Source organism: Nematolebias whitei, chromosome 7 (genome assembly GCF_014905685.2).
Source record: "Nematolebias whitei isolate Nwh7 chromosome 7, NemWhi1, whole genome shotgun sequence".
Lineage (NCBI taxonomy): Eukaryota > Metazoa > Chordata > Actinopteri > Cyprinodontiformes > Rivulidae > Nematolebias > Nematolebias whitei.
In genome coordinates this window covers 50,559,517-50,574,145 of record NC_056504.1, presented here as the reverse complement: position 1 = coordinate 50,574,145, position 14,629 = coordinate 50,559,517, and the positions used below count along the sequence as shown (strand labels likewise).

General features: G+C 43.2%; 1 protein-coding gene across 1 annotated transcript in view; it reads left to right on the top strand.

The window, feature by feature from the left end:
• Positions 1-14,629, top strand: part of rspo4 (R-spondin 4) — a 32,706-nt gene that overhangs the window by 15,138 nt on the left and 2,939 nt on the right. Inside the window, exon 4 of the mRNA XM_037679748.1 lies at positions 5,590-5,784. Coding sequence (XP_037535676.1) covers positions 5,590-5,784 — 195 coding nt within the window. The remainder of the gene's footprint in view (positions 1-5,589; positions 5,785-14,629) is intronic.

The window sequence follows — 14,629 nt, the reverse complement described above, 5'->3', positions numbered from 1 at the left end:
GTGAACAGTAAACAGCCATCAGGTGCTAATGATCCATTGTTAGGCTGATGGTCCTTCTTGAGCATGTGAGCAGCTGGTTCTGGTTGTCAGCAGCAAACTGGTTGATCCTCTCTGAGAAGGTGCTATTTAAGAGACTGAGCTGAATACAGCACCTCAGACTGAGGAAGTCTCTTGGATGAGAGACGAAACGTTTCTTTTTGCTTTGTTTTGTTTTTGTTTTGTTTTTTTAACGTCCAGAGGACCAGATTGAACTTTTTTGGAAATTTGGGGTTTGTTTCCTCTAAATAATTTAAATGAGCTTTAGATTTACACCTGAGGATGAGAAGCTTTTATTATTTTACAGTCGGTGAACAGAAAAAGCTGACCTTTAAAAATCATTGCACCATTAAATCCATCACTATTTAACTTTTTTTTATTTAAATTAGTTATATTCATCTTAAGGCCTTAAATATGCCCTCCACTGTTTTTTAAAGGTTACATTTTTAGCTTTAAAATTAAACGTTCATTTTAAATTCATGTGATGCATAAAGGCAACAAACTTTAATCCCCTGGATTACAGGATTTGTCAGTGTTAAAGTAGAAAATATGAAAAACAGATGCTCCAAATTAATAAATCCACTAAAAATAAAAAAAAAGAACAAAGTGGTATTTGGGGATGTGTCCGAAAAACTGCTGGTAAAGATAAAAACCCAAACCTGTGACCAAGTCCCTGAACCTCCTGGACAGAAGGACGCAACGTCAAGCTGAATTATCTTTATCACGAGAAAAACAATAAACAAATAAAAACATGTGATCTGTGACAGCTCGAGTGTGTGCTGGGAATGACTCTCAACCACTACCACCCCAGCATTAAGCTCAACATAAAACTGACTACGTTGTAGCCGTTTCTGTGTTTGCCAACATCCTGTTGCTGTGGCGGCCATCTTGAAATGTAAAAGTAAATGATAAATGTGCTGTAGCCTCATTTACCTCCACACATACAGGACTCTACTCCATCTTTACAAAGAATAATCAGAGCTTTATCACAGTCAAACACCGATGGGACACAGAGGAAATGAGGGGTTCAGTGTCTTGCCCAGGGACACTTCAGCATGTGACGGCTGGTGGAATTGAACCCCCAACTCTCCCATTGGAGGACAACTGCCACGGCCGCCCCAAGTGAATCAGTTCTGGTCATTTACTGTAGATGTTACCACGGAAGTATGATGTCATGTTTTATTATTATTTAATCGAATTTATGATTACTAAATTATTCAAAAGTTAAATTCTGAACTCTTGCTCTCTCCACCCCCCATGAGATCAAATCGAAGAGGCGATCAAGCTCAAATCCGACACATTGAACAAAGAAGTTGCTACAAGTATATAATCCTGTTCCTCATATAAACCAACTAAAAGCTCAAAGTGAGAAATGTTCATCTCAGCCTCGTTTTTCTTCTTCATGTCTTCGTGGAATGATGATCTGACCACCTGTAGACCGTAGCGTCGGACCAGCGTGCGGTTAAATTAAGAGCAGACCTGTTTTCTGAACTCCTCCAACACCTCTCTGACCGCACGGCTCCGTCTGAGCAGTTTCTGAGAACAGCTGGACGCGTTTGTGCGCATCTTAAATCCTCCATCATGTTCCGTGTCTGCACCCACAGGTTTGTTTCAGGGTGGAATTATCTAACTTTAATGACTTCTTATCACTTTGCATGACACTAATGACACATGCTGGGTCTTTTTTTTTTTGTATCTGGACGTCTTGAAAAAGACTCAGCCCACCTGGGAACACTACTCTGTCCTTTATCTGGTTTTAAATCTGAGCTAAATCCTTTCTGATTGGGCCAAACACATGCAACACGTTAAAATCTTCAGAGGACTTTTTGAATTTATCTCCGTCCTGCTGAGTACAATCCCTCCCTCTTTTCTAAGTAAGTATGATTGAAGTCCACCATCATTTGATGGGATCGATTCTCTGCCGTCCACCTGCAACATCTGCAGCTACCGTTGCTTTTTCAGGCACCGAGGCAACATCTGGTTTCAGTGCTGCCGTTTTATGTCGGACTGTTGGTGCACACCTTAACCAGCCCCAGAAAAGTCTCTTTTTTCAAATCTGACAAATGTAATGATGATTACCACGATATGCGGGGCCCCTTTTGGCCCGGACCGTGGATTTTCCATCAGTGACTGCATGGAAAAAGTTTGGTGATTGATTTTATGAATGAGGTCACTCATCAGCAACCAGTAACTAAAGAAAGTGTATCGTCAGGTCTTTTTATGGCTCAGCTGGCATGAATCTACGTTAAACCCTCTCGGTGTTTTTACCAAAGATCTGAAGGAAAAGTTCATCCTCTTTTTCAGTCACCACTCTGAAATATGGTTATTTTTTATCCTCAGTCATTTGCTTTAATCTATGATCCATTCTACCTGCGAGAAAAGAAAAACATGCACACGGTTTCTGTAAATCAGAATTTTAGGTGGAATGGAGAGGGTTTATGACTCCTCCAGTGATTTCTGGGTCTGCCCCAGTGGGACATGCCTGGAAAACCTCCAGGAGGCATTTCAATCAGATGTCTGGACCACCTCAGCTGACTCCTTTTGATGAGGAGGAGCAGCAGCTCCGAGCTCCTCCAGATGATGGAGCTCCTCACCTTTTTCAAAGCCGAGCCCGACCACCCTGTGGAGGAAGCTCAGTTCATCCAGGATCTGGTTCTTTTGGCAGTGATCCACACCTCATGAGCACAGGTGAAGGTGGAGTGTAGATGGACAGGTAAATTAAGAGCTTCAGCTTTAAGCCTAAACCATCATTACAACGGACAAAATCTGTTAATCCGTCTTCCCTTGTGGGCAGGAGTCCAAGACGGCTAAACTCCTCCGACACAAAGGTTAACCTCAAACAGGAGGAAGCCCTCCATTTTTCTCTGGTTAGGAAACTTATTTCCTAATTTGCTGATTCATGAAGCACGTCAGTGCATTCTGAATATTGTGGCCTAAGAATTCCAAAAGATTGGATAATCTGCAAAACGCAAAGATGAGACCCTGGGGATTACGATCCAAATGCCTCTTCTTCAGGCCTGAATCCCCGTCCATGAAGACCACATATAGCATCAGAGACATCGGCAGTCCTGACAGACTCCAACCCACACCAGGAACAAGCTCAACTTTGTGCCGAGGTTGGGGACCAAGCTCTTGATTTGTGCTCAACGAAGTCTACGGGTCCCTAAATGTAATCCCAGTGTCCCACACTTCCTGAACGCCCCAACCTACATAAAATGCCTCAAGAAACACACGAGTAAGCCTTCCCAGATCCACAGAAAATATTGGAACTGGAGAATCAAACATCCATGACCCCTCAGCAACTTTACAAGGGTGAAGATCTGGTCCACGGCTTTAGGTAAAGTACAATGTTCTCAATGTCTCCCCAGCTTTATATGGAGGAATCTTGGGATCTGATGCCTCCTATCTTGTACTACCAGATGTATTATCTGAGTCTGTACAATCTGAGGGCTCTGGCTCATTATTGCAACAACAAGTTGGTGTTGGCAAGTTACCTCTGTGGCTGCTTGGAGTCGACGCTTGAAGTCCTCCTCTTTCAGCTGCTGTCGTCAGAGGCGAGTGTTGAAGAGTCTGTCATGTTCCTGTAACACAGCTTCTTCTCTTGTCTCTTGTGCTGCCAAAAAATCTTTCATCAGAACCAACATTCCACCATCAAACACTTGGTTGTGCCACGCCCTGACTGGGATCGACTTCCTCCTCTGATGAGTGCTGGTTTCACCTGGTGGGCGTACTGGTGCCTCTGCTGCTGATGATTACTCATCCAAGGTTTCTGCTGCAGAATCTGAAGATGACTTCGCCCTATTCGCACGGGATTAATTTTACCTAGAGACCACACGTAATAAATAAATTACTCCCCAACGTCTGCTTTTTATGTGGCGCATTCGCACGGGATAACCAAAACCTGAGATTTAGCTGAAATTTACGGACATCTTCTGGATATGATGTTACCGCGCTGCGTTGTCACGACCGGGCCGGTCCATATAATGTGCTTAATGTGTGGGCCGGGCCGACCTCAGGCTTTGATGTGGTTTTATGAATCAGCACTAATGAAAACTAAAGAATGCATAATATAAAATTGTGTTAATCTACTTGTTAAGGAGGAGGCAGGTCCGACCGGCCGGTTTAAGAGGTAAAAAAAAAAAGCCACGTTAAGCTCAGATGGACCGGCCACATGTGTCCGCTGACCCGTTGGTTGAAATGGACTTGCTACATGTCCAGAGTGTCCCCCGTCTCTCGTACAGTGATGGCTGGACATGGGCACCGGCGACCCCCGTGACCCAAATTGGAAGAAGCGGGTAAAGAAAATGAATGGATGGAAGAACTAAAAACAAAAACCGCCTATAATACGTATCGGATCCCGCACTTTTCTATCCAAATCACAGAGACGCCTATTCGGACCTCGTAGTTCAGCTAAATATATTCTGCTGTAGCGTCTGCCGACACTACTTGCAGTTGTAAGCATAATCCAGTCTTCTGTCTGGGAGGATGAGCCTTTTTTTTTTAACAACTTGCCATCCCACTCCTGACACCAACTCTCATGGGGTTCTTTTCCACACAAACATTCCTTGAATCTGAATGAAAGTTCTCCAAACAGATCCACCAGCAAGTCAAATCTTCAGACTGTCCCAGTACTTGTTTTCTCTTCCACAGGGTGTAAAACTTGCTTTCTATGTAAGTTTGATAATTATCCACCACTTCTTACCTTCTCTGAAACCATTTCACACATTCTCTCTCTGCCTCCTCAGCGTCGGGCACCAACTCTTCATCTAAAGCTCCTCCCACTAAACGCAACATTACTTTCAAGTTAAGATCACTCAGTTTAACCACAATTTAAACAAATACAATTTTAACAGATCGGTTCATTCTCACCCACAAATCCTAATTAATCCAACAATAATAATAATACACAAAATCATTTAAAGTCACATGATCGTGGAAACATCTTTAGTGAAAATCAGTTGTAACACCTGCTTTTGCTGTGCAACGAGGGAAGCGGCCGTCATTCCACCCAACGCACCAGCAACAGGTGCAAATAAAGTTTTTAATGTACGTTTCCTGAACTGAGCGGGGAGAGAGGATTGACGAGACGGGTTAACCCCGACAGCCTTGCAACAACTAACCACCTCGTTAACCTTTGACCTCCAAGTCTTTGGACTCTGCCTCCTCAGCGGTGACCAGGGTGAACAGATGAAATCCTCAAACTGTTCACTCCACCGCTCAGTCATGGACTATTAACGTTTTGTTCAATGACATTAGTCTGCAGTGAACTAAACGAGGTAAAATCCTGCTCACAAATAAAATATCTGAGCAATTAACCATGTTTAGGCTGGTTGTATAATCTGTTGTCTGAAATGTTCAGCTTCTTGTTTGGGTCTAAATGTTTAGGGGATTTACTCAATTTAATTTATTTCTAATGAAAACACTTTGAATTTGCATTTCAAATGTTTAATGTTCTTATATTATGGACGGTGTTCTACCTGATAACACGTGTATCTTCGTTTAAAACCGTATTTTTCCCTCATTCATCAGTCGCTGTCCTCTCTTCCTGTCCAGAGGACTGTCCCCCGGCCTCCATGGGAGAATGGAGCGAGTGGAGCGTCTGCGCCCGTGAAGGCACCACCTGTGGGTTCAGATGGGGAAAGCAGACCAGGGTCAGAGAGGGCCTCCAGCCAGATGAAAAAGGCTCCTCACTCTGCCCGGCGCACAATGAGACGCAAAGATGCAGGATGAAGAAAAAATGTCCCACAGGTGAGGTGGAAAGAGGCGGGGCTTCTTACAGGTTCTGACAGTAGATGCAGTAAGAAGCTTGATGAGCTGGATCTGACCAGAACTTTTACTGGTTTGTTTCTTGTGCCGGACTGAAAACATCTGTAATTAGTCTTCTTATGTTTTGTGTTGAGCTGACACTTGTCCAATTAGTAAAGCCAAGTCAGAAAGATTGGACCTTTAAAAAAAACTTTCCAACATGTGAAACTTCTTAAACACAATTAGACTTTTAGTGTTTTCCCTCCGTCAGGAGAGTTACTGTGTCGCGATGCAGGACAGAACGAACAAACTGCACAAACTCTGCTCGTTCACCACTTAAACTGACGTTTGAGACATTTTGTAACTTTGTGACCGACGTGTTGTGCAACCGCTCAGAATATTTGCTCATTTCCAACAGGAATGAAAAAGCTTTGAGCCAGGCTCTCCCAGACTTCTCCAGCTGGTCTTTATTAGGACTGCCTTTCAAGCAAATATAAAAATATTCTAGAAACTACACAAAAATAAGCCTCATTTTTCACAGGCAGCGTTGTAAAACTTAGAAAACATATTTTATATTAGCTTATCTTAAGAGAAATCTGGGTTTGTTCCCAATAATTACCATTACTAATCAACACGTCATAGTAAATCATCCGAACGCTCTTATTTTGAAGTATTTTGTGTTTCGGGCATAAAGAAAATTGGCGTTCAAGAGGTTTCTCTTGTAAGGCATTAGCACATTTGCTGTTATATTTATAGCGCTGCCAGATGTTTCCGTCTTTTGAACGTGGGACTTTCGAGACTGACAGGATGGAGGCTTTTGATGTTTCCCATAAATCTTAGCTTTCTGTCACAGCCACCACTGCTGCCAGCAGGAGACAAAAATGTAGGATTTCTCACATTCTTTGGACTGGTTTTTATTTAATTCACTTTAACACCGACTGGGGTTGCAAACGAAATGAGCTGTTTATGACAACATGGAGCTGGATGACAAATTATGAACAAAAAAGCAACTTCTAAAACGTAGACGGTTGTTGGTGATAAATAAATGGCAACCAGCGTTTTGCTTCTACATTTCTAAGTGAAAAAGCGGGTAATCATGTATTTTTTTTCTGTTGTCTGTTTTAATTCAAAATATCATGGAACAAAGTTCACCATCCATTATCTCATCTATCCATTATCTTTACCCGTTAATTCCATTTTGGGTCACGGGGGTCGCTGGTGCCCATGTCCAGCAGTCACTGTGCGAGGGGCGGGGTACACCCTGGACGGGTCTCCAGTCCATCACAGGGACACATAGAGACAAACGAAACAAACAAACATTCACTCTCTCACTCACACCTAGGGACAATTTTAGAGTTACCAATCAGTCTAACATGCATGTTTTTGGTCAGTGGGAGGAAACCGGAGCACCCGGAGAAAACCCACGCATGCACGGAGAGAACATGCAAACTCCACCCAGAAAGGCCCCTGGACCGGGGTTTGAACCAGGGACCTTCTCGCTGAGAGGCAGCAGCTCTACCAGTTGCGCCACCGTGCTGCCCGAACAAAGTTCACATTTTATTGAAACTCTCAAACTAATCTTTGGATAAAAAACAAAAAGGTTTGGAGTCAACCTGATTCAAGATGGCTGCCACAGACAATGCTCGCCTTTCAAAGCAGATGGCAACAACAGGATCTTGATGCTTAGACAGAAGCAGTTTTTATGTTTAGTTACAGTTTGCTTTAGTTCTTAAACAGAAGCCCCGCCCCCTCCTGAAAGGCTCTGCTCTGATTGGTCATCTTCTCCAACTTGCTCAGGCACCGCCCACCATCCTTCTGCTTATTTTAATTATTAAACCTAAAATTAGGCTGCACACGTGACTGCAGGATTTTTTAGTTTTCTTTTTTAACTGAACAATAATATATTTTCTCTTTTAATGCTGCTTTAGCTTTCAGACTAGCCTCTTTTTTTAGCTGTTAGCTACAAGTTAAAAGCTACGAACACTATATTTTCACACCATTAACTTTTAAGCTACCATTCTTCTACTTTTAGTATATTTTTTATGCTTTTAACTAGTCTTTTGCTACATTTTACTTTCGGCAACTAATTAGCTCATTTTAACTGCCCTTTGCTCCTTTAGCATTTAGCTATCCCCTTACTGTTTTTAGATCGTAGATAGCCAACAGCTACCATTCTTCTGTTTTTAGCTACGGTTTTGTTCCTTTTAGCCTGTCATCTCTAGCTACCATTTTGCTTTTCAACCTTTTGGCTACTGTGTAGCTATTAGCAATCCATTTACTATTTTTATCTTTAAGTTTCTCTTTGTCACGAGCAGGTTGTGGATTCTTAATAAGCCAGACACAGGAGTGCAAAAAACAAAAACGGTCTTTATTAATTTGGCTGCTGGAGTCAGGGTCCAAGGCAGGAGTCCAGTTTTAGCTTCCCTCCACTGGCTCCCTGTCGAGCCCAGAATAGAATTCAAAATCTTACTTCTAACCTACAAAGCCCTCAACAGCCTAGCTCGATCTTATATTACAGATCTTATCAGTCCATATTTTCCTAACAGAGCACTTTGTTCTCAGATTACAGGCTTACTCGCAGTTCCCAGAGTTTCCAGCAGCAGAATGGGAGGAAGATCTTCCAGTTCTCAGGCTCCTCTCTTGTGGAACCAACTTCCAGTTTCTGTCCATGAGGCTGACACATTGTCCAGTTTTAACTTTCCTTTTTGATAAATCCTATAGTTAGGGTTGGCTTGTTATGCTGCTATAGACTTGGACTACTAGAGGACAAACTGACCTCAGTTCCTTAAATGAATTGTTAAAATTGAATAGTTTTCATTTGATACTATTTCTATCTTAACATGTGATTCTTGACCTGCCATTGTGTATCTGTTCTTACCAAACCCAGCTGGTCAAAGCAGATGGTCCTCTTGTCCTGAGCTGGTTCTGCTAAAGGTTTCTTCCTCATGAGGGAGTTGTTTATTTCCACTGTCGCCTTCATGCTTGCTCAAGATGAGAGTTCAGTGATGGAGTTAAACTCAAAGCTCCTCAGATAAATAATGTTCAATTATTATTTTATACATGAATGTTTCTGCTCAGTCCCTGAGACGACTTCTGTTGTGACTTGGAGCTTTAGAAAAAAACTGAATTGAAATTAAAAGACAGAGGAGGTTGGTGACTGAGGCGAGGAGATTCTGTGGTTACAGTAAAAGTCACCAACCTTCTCAGTCTGTACGTGGCCGGTGCTGTCGTGCTGACGCCAGAGACGTTGCTCGTGAAGAGTGAGCTGCAGCAGCGGAGCAGGCTGAAGCTGGTCGTGGTCGGGGGGGTGGGGGATCCAGATTCATGGGCCACTCACTAGTCGTAGCAGAGGTCAAGCACGGGGAAGCTGAGAGCAGAGGCCAGAGCCAATTTGTGATCTGTAGGTGAAGTCATCGAATGAGAAAGGCAGGATCAAATATCGTGGTCAGAGCAAAGAGTCCAAATCCAAAGAGGGGCAGGCAAGTTGAAGAATCTGTGGTACAGACGAGGGGTCAGGTCAAGGCAAGGATACAAGGCATGAAACAACTAGGCTTCACTATCAGGGACCAGGAGAGGTATAATAATTCAGCAGAGACAGAAAGTTCATGGAGCTTAAATAGAGAGCTGAACAGGTGCATGGAATGAAGGCTGATTGCTGTGGAGGAGACAGGGAGGCGTGGCATGGCTTGGGGGGAGCAGGCTTGAGCTGAAGATGGGTGACAGGCAAAACAAAGCAGGGAAACAGAAACAAGACAGTGTAGCAGAAACCTGGCATGAGGGGCTGAGAGAAACGGAGCAGAGCTGACGTTGAAGGGGGAAACAAAGCATAAGGAAAATGGGCTCATGGAAATGAGAATCCTGAACTATGGCAGGAGGGAGAAAGTGTCATGGGCAGGAACGTGGCATGAAGAGCAGAGACGTGAGCAGATGGCGGGGGGGCAACTGACTATCACACTTTTGCTGCTTTCAGCTACTTTTAGCTTGCAGTTTTAATGTCAGGTTTCAAAATAAAGGTCTAGACTTCCTTGACAGAATGAATATCGCCCTGAGTTTAATCTGAGATCATTTTAATCCGTAAAGGATGTAGTTCCATCTGCGGCGTTCATATTTCAGCAGAAATTAAATTATTGTCTCATCTGTAAATAGAGACAATAAAAAATCTGTTTGCGAAAAATATATTTTTATTTTCTCCCGTGGATGAACAAACGCTGCCAAACCAGACAAAGGTCACGAGGTGGATGTAACTAAACACGCCGACTCTTCGCTTTGGAGAAGCACGGCAGCGATTCATTCGTTTCAGCTGGGAACTGTTATTTAAACCCAGCTGATGCAGAAAAGCTTCTCGCTCTTAGGAAAACTCATCCTGTTTTACTGGGAAAGATGCTTCAGAAGAGACGAACCATTGTTCTGCTTCAAGCAAACAAAACAAACTGAGCCATGTCTGATTTAAACCTGAACGATTGGAGTGAACTAGCATCATCATCATCATCATTAGACATGCAGGGCGACCGGTGATATGCATTCATGGAAAAAATAAAATTAAAATAAAAAGCTAGTTTATTTTATGAATAAACTTCATTGAGCGGGGCGACGACTGTTCTGTTTTCAGTTACATTGATTGTAAAATGATATGAAGAGGATGACATCAGAAGTTGATTCCCACGCTCCAGTAAAACAATCCACTTCAAAATGCTCAGACTGTCCCTTTAATGGTGAATTTGACTTTGCTTTGCAGTTAAGTCGCCCCCGTTCAAGGATTTGTGAAGTTCTGGATGTGGTCCTTTTCATTCAGTGTGTAATATCACTAATGCTGTGACTGTGGCTCGTTCACCAGCGATCTAAATTCAGTGTAACGCGCTTTTGGTCCGTCTCAACCACTGCTTTCCTCAGAAACAACATCTGGAACCGCCATTCCTCCAGACTGTTCTCGTGGCTCCATGATGGTGCAGAGGACATCCCTTAGAATAACCTCCAACGTCATGACGTGCTGCACCTCAGTACCTCTACGGCGTAAAACCAGTGTTAGTCTGGTTTGCTTTAGTGGTGGCACCTGATTGTTTCTGCTTTAAGTTGCTTTCCGTTAACAAAATGACTAAATGTTGACAAAACCAACAGGAGACTGAATGAAGCCTCTATGAGGCATAAAAGTCCTCAAATCTAATTAAAATTAGGCGGTACGCCCACGTCCCCTGCTACGGGGGGATTTTTTATTTTTTTTTTGTCTTTGTTTTTGTGGGGGGGGGGGGGGGGGGGGGGGGGGTGCAGAGTGAGCGATCCTGGCGAGTGGAGGGTGCAATTTTATCCAAGAACAGGAGCAATGGTGGAGCCAGGGGGTGGCCAATGGTGGCCTTGGCTCCACCGTAGGCTAAATCTCGGACACCCCAAGGGCCACCCCAATCATTTGAGGAAGGTACTTTTAATCAATATAAAAACTAGAAAGCATGATTTCCACAAATGATAAAGATGGTTGGTTTGCATATAGAAATGGTGGCGGCCATCTTGTATTTTGACTTGACAACCTAATTTTTAATTTTGACATTTCTTATGCCTAGATGCAGACACCAAAATGGACGTCGGTACCTCACTTATGTCCTAATGCATGCTCAATAATCCAGGTAGAAAAATCCAACAAATTTTAAGTCAGGTCCTCTTGACAGATTCTTGTTTGGCGAAAGAAAAATTATTTTTTCTTGAATTTCAAAGATTTCTTGATATTTTTTTTTAAAAGAATTTCCTGATTCTTTTTTCAACAAAGAAGAATCAGTCCAGAAGACCTGACTCAACCTTGTTAGACCACAAAAGAATTATTAAACTCACCAAGTCTGGCTCTTTTTAAACTATAATGAATTTCACACAGTTGAACCTGGAGGCTGTGGTTTGTTTGTTTGTTTGTTTGTTTGTTTCTTTGTTTGTTTTTAGTGGTGTACCGTCCTCTGGTGAGGCCAGAGGTCAGTACAGTCCTGTGTTTGTAACCTTTCCAAGCCAACTGAAATTTGTTTCAAGCCTTGTTTTAAGTGTGTCTGTGTGCATGCCTGAGTGTTTTCAGCTCCGTCCACAAAGGAAGGCATGTTATTGGAAGCAATTACCATTATCATTGTCAGAATGTTTGTCCGGTGGCATTAGCAGGGGAAGAAATCTGATCCAGAGGAGTCTGGCTCTGGGTTCTGGCCCGTCTACCTAAATAGCACACATCTGGAACAAAAGAGCCAAATGGAATCTCTGACATTCCTCTGTTGGTTCAGATTAGACGGCTTTAGTCTTTTAATTCCCCGTCTTTTGTTGTTTCTTAGTCTTCAGATGATGAGGAAGGACATGTGCCTCCTCCTCTTCAACATGACTTCGCTGATGGCAGCAACTTTCAGAGACCAGCAGGGAGGTTTCCTTACAGTCCAACATGAAGTGAAAATGTGCAGCTGAGGAGTATTAAAGTTGCCAAACCCGTTTGTTGTGAATCTTTACAGCAGCATATTTTCCTGCACGCTGAAAGAGTGGCGCTGGGCACGTATGAAGAGAGTCCACAGGTTCAGGGTAAAACCAGAACCTCCCTGGGCTGCGACCCAGAACCGATGGAAGTTTCCAGTTTCACTGGATCTTCACTTGCAACACGTTTGAGATCAGAATGCTCAGACTGAGTTGCAGATATGTGAATGTCCGGCACCTTTCTGCAAGAATGAAAATAAAACATTGCACACGTAGTTTGTCTCACAAGACACTCGATAATTCTGGCAGGACGTTGAGACGCCGGACGATGAGACCAAACTTCTGTTGAAAGACACTGAGTGGAGGACCCAACAGACACATTTTCAGCTTCACCGTCACAGATTTACGAGCGTCAACTTAGCAGCCAAATTGAGCAAATCATGAATTATTTTTGTGTCTGTGGCTTGCAAAGCTGGATTCTCAGCCACGCACGTTGTTTCACATCGAAGCCGCCTGCAGGAGTGAGTGAATGAGATCAGTTGTCTTGTTCGTCTCTGCTTGTCTCTGTGATGGACTTCCAACCTGTCCAGTGTCCTCTGTCCCTCCCACAATGTCTGCTGGAAATCAGCACCAGCTCTGAGCGAACCTGCATTTAAAAGTGGAATAAAATTAATGGATGAACATTTTTTAAGAGTTTAAAATCCAGTGCATGTCTTTGTTACCACTCTACTGAACTTGAAGTGATTTTAATAAAGTATAAACCTTTGACTGCCGACAGCAACTTTATTTTATTAAAGTTCAAATGAAGTTTACAGCTGTAGACCTCTAGAATTTCAAAAAGTAAACTGAGACGGGTTGGAGACCGGTTCCAGGTGCTTGGACCGACTATGATCCACTTTAAGAGAAAAATGATTTTGCTTATTGTTCCCAAGCATGCTCAAATTCCTGCGACGAGAGCCAGGCCCAATGTCTCACGCAAGACAATTAATAAAAACACTCGCTAATATTAAAAGGCATTTGGACATTTGTCACGGCTGCAGTGAAATCCTGGCTTAAGATTAAGAACAAGTTATTTGATTAGCTAAATGTGTGTGTTTGGTTAGAGGATGACTTTAGAGTTGAACTTGTTCATATCAAAATGAACCAGATTTAGAAATGAAGGGACTCTGTCTGAATTTAAGGTACTCCTTCATCTGTCACTTACTTTAGAGACTTTAGCACTTGGCAGATGTGTTGGGAATGACTCTCAGCTACTACCACACCAAACTGTACCACTTTACGTCCCTAAACTAACCAAGGGGCACGCCGGTGTCCCCCGTCTCTGAGGGGTTTGAACAGCGAATGCTTGTAGTTTTGGACGTGAGTGTTTTTCTGGATTGGAATTGAACAGAGAATGGAAGTAAACCTGAATGTTTTTGGTGCCAGATGTTGAGGTGGGGAGAAGTTACACTGTGGAGAAGAACAGAGGGACTTCTTGTTGCTGGTTTTGCTTGCTCGAGGGAACAAGGAGCACCACCAGATGCAATGGTGGAGCCAGGGGGTGGCTAATGGTGGCCTTGGCCACCTTACAGACTAATCTTTGGTCACCGCAATCATTTGAGGAAACTATACTTTCAAGGAATATTAAAACTAAGAAGGATAGTTTCCTCAAATGTTTGGGGTGGCTGGTTTACATATATACACGGTGGTAGCCATCTTGGATTTTGACGTGGCAACTAAATTTTTGATAGCGACCTTTTTTACACCTAGCTGTAGCCACACCTAAATGAAAATCGGTACCTCACTTATTTTTCAAGTTATGATGTTGGATGGACGGAGGGCGATTCTAATTTCCATCCTTTTTTCTGCGATGGAGACAAAAAGGGAACGAACACCACGAGGATGATGTACAGTTTGTGCCGTATCGAAATGTGAACTTCCTTTGTTGAGCATCTCTGCAGTCACAGACACATGGTTAGCGTTACAATGACAGATTAATAATTATTGATGATGATCCCCCATAGTGAGTCGGATTAAATCAGTCTGCGGTTCAAAAGGCGGAGCAACTGCGCAGCTTTAATTCAGGGCAAAATACGTTTACCACGCTGCTGATCTAGAAGGGGCAGCTCGGCGTTTTGCTCTTGGAAACAGGGGTACGTGTAATGACTGTGACTGAGCACCGCGGCACAACATGCCTTCATTTCTTATCGCATTAGAAACAAATCAATAAGAAATATAAACAAAAGCTGACGTCTCCGGTGGCACATTGCCTGGCCACGACTTCTCTTGTTACACATAATTAGATCTCCTGAGGTTCGTCTTTTTGGTTCAGTTTGTTTCGTGCAGACTGCTGCTGGTCACACTCCTGCAGACACCTGGACAGGTCTCCAGTCCATCACAGGGACACCTGGACAGGTCTCCAGTCCATCACAGGGACACCTGGACAGGT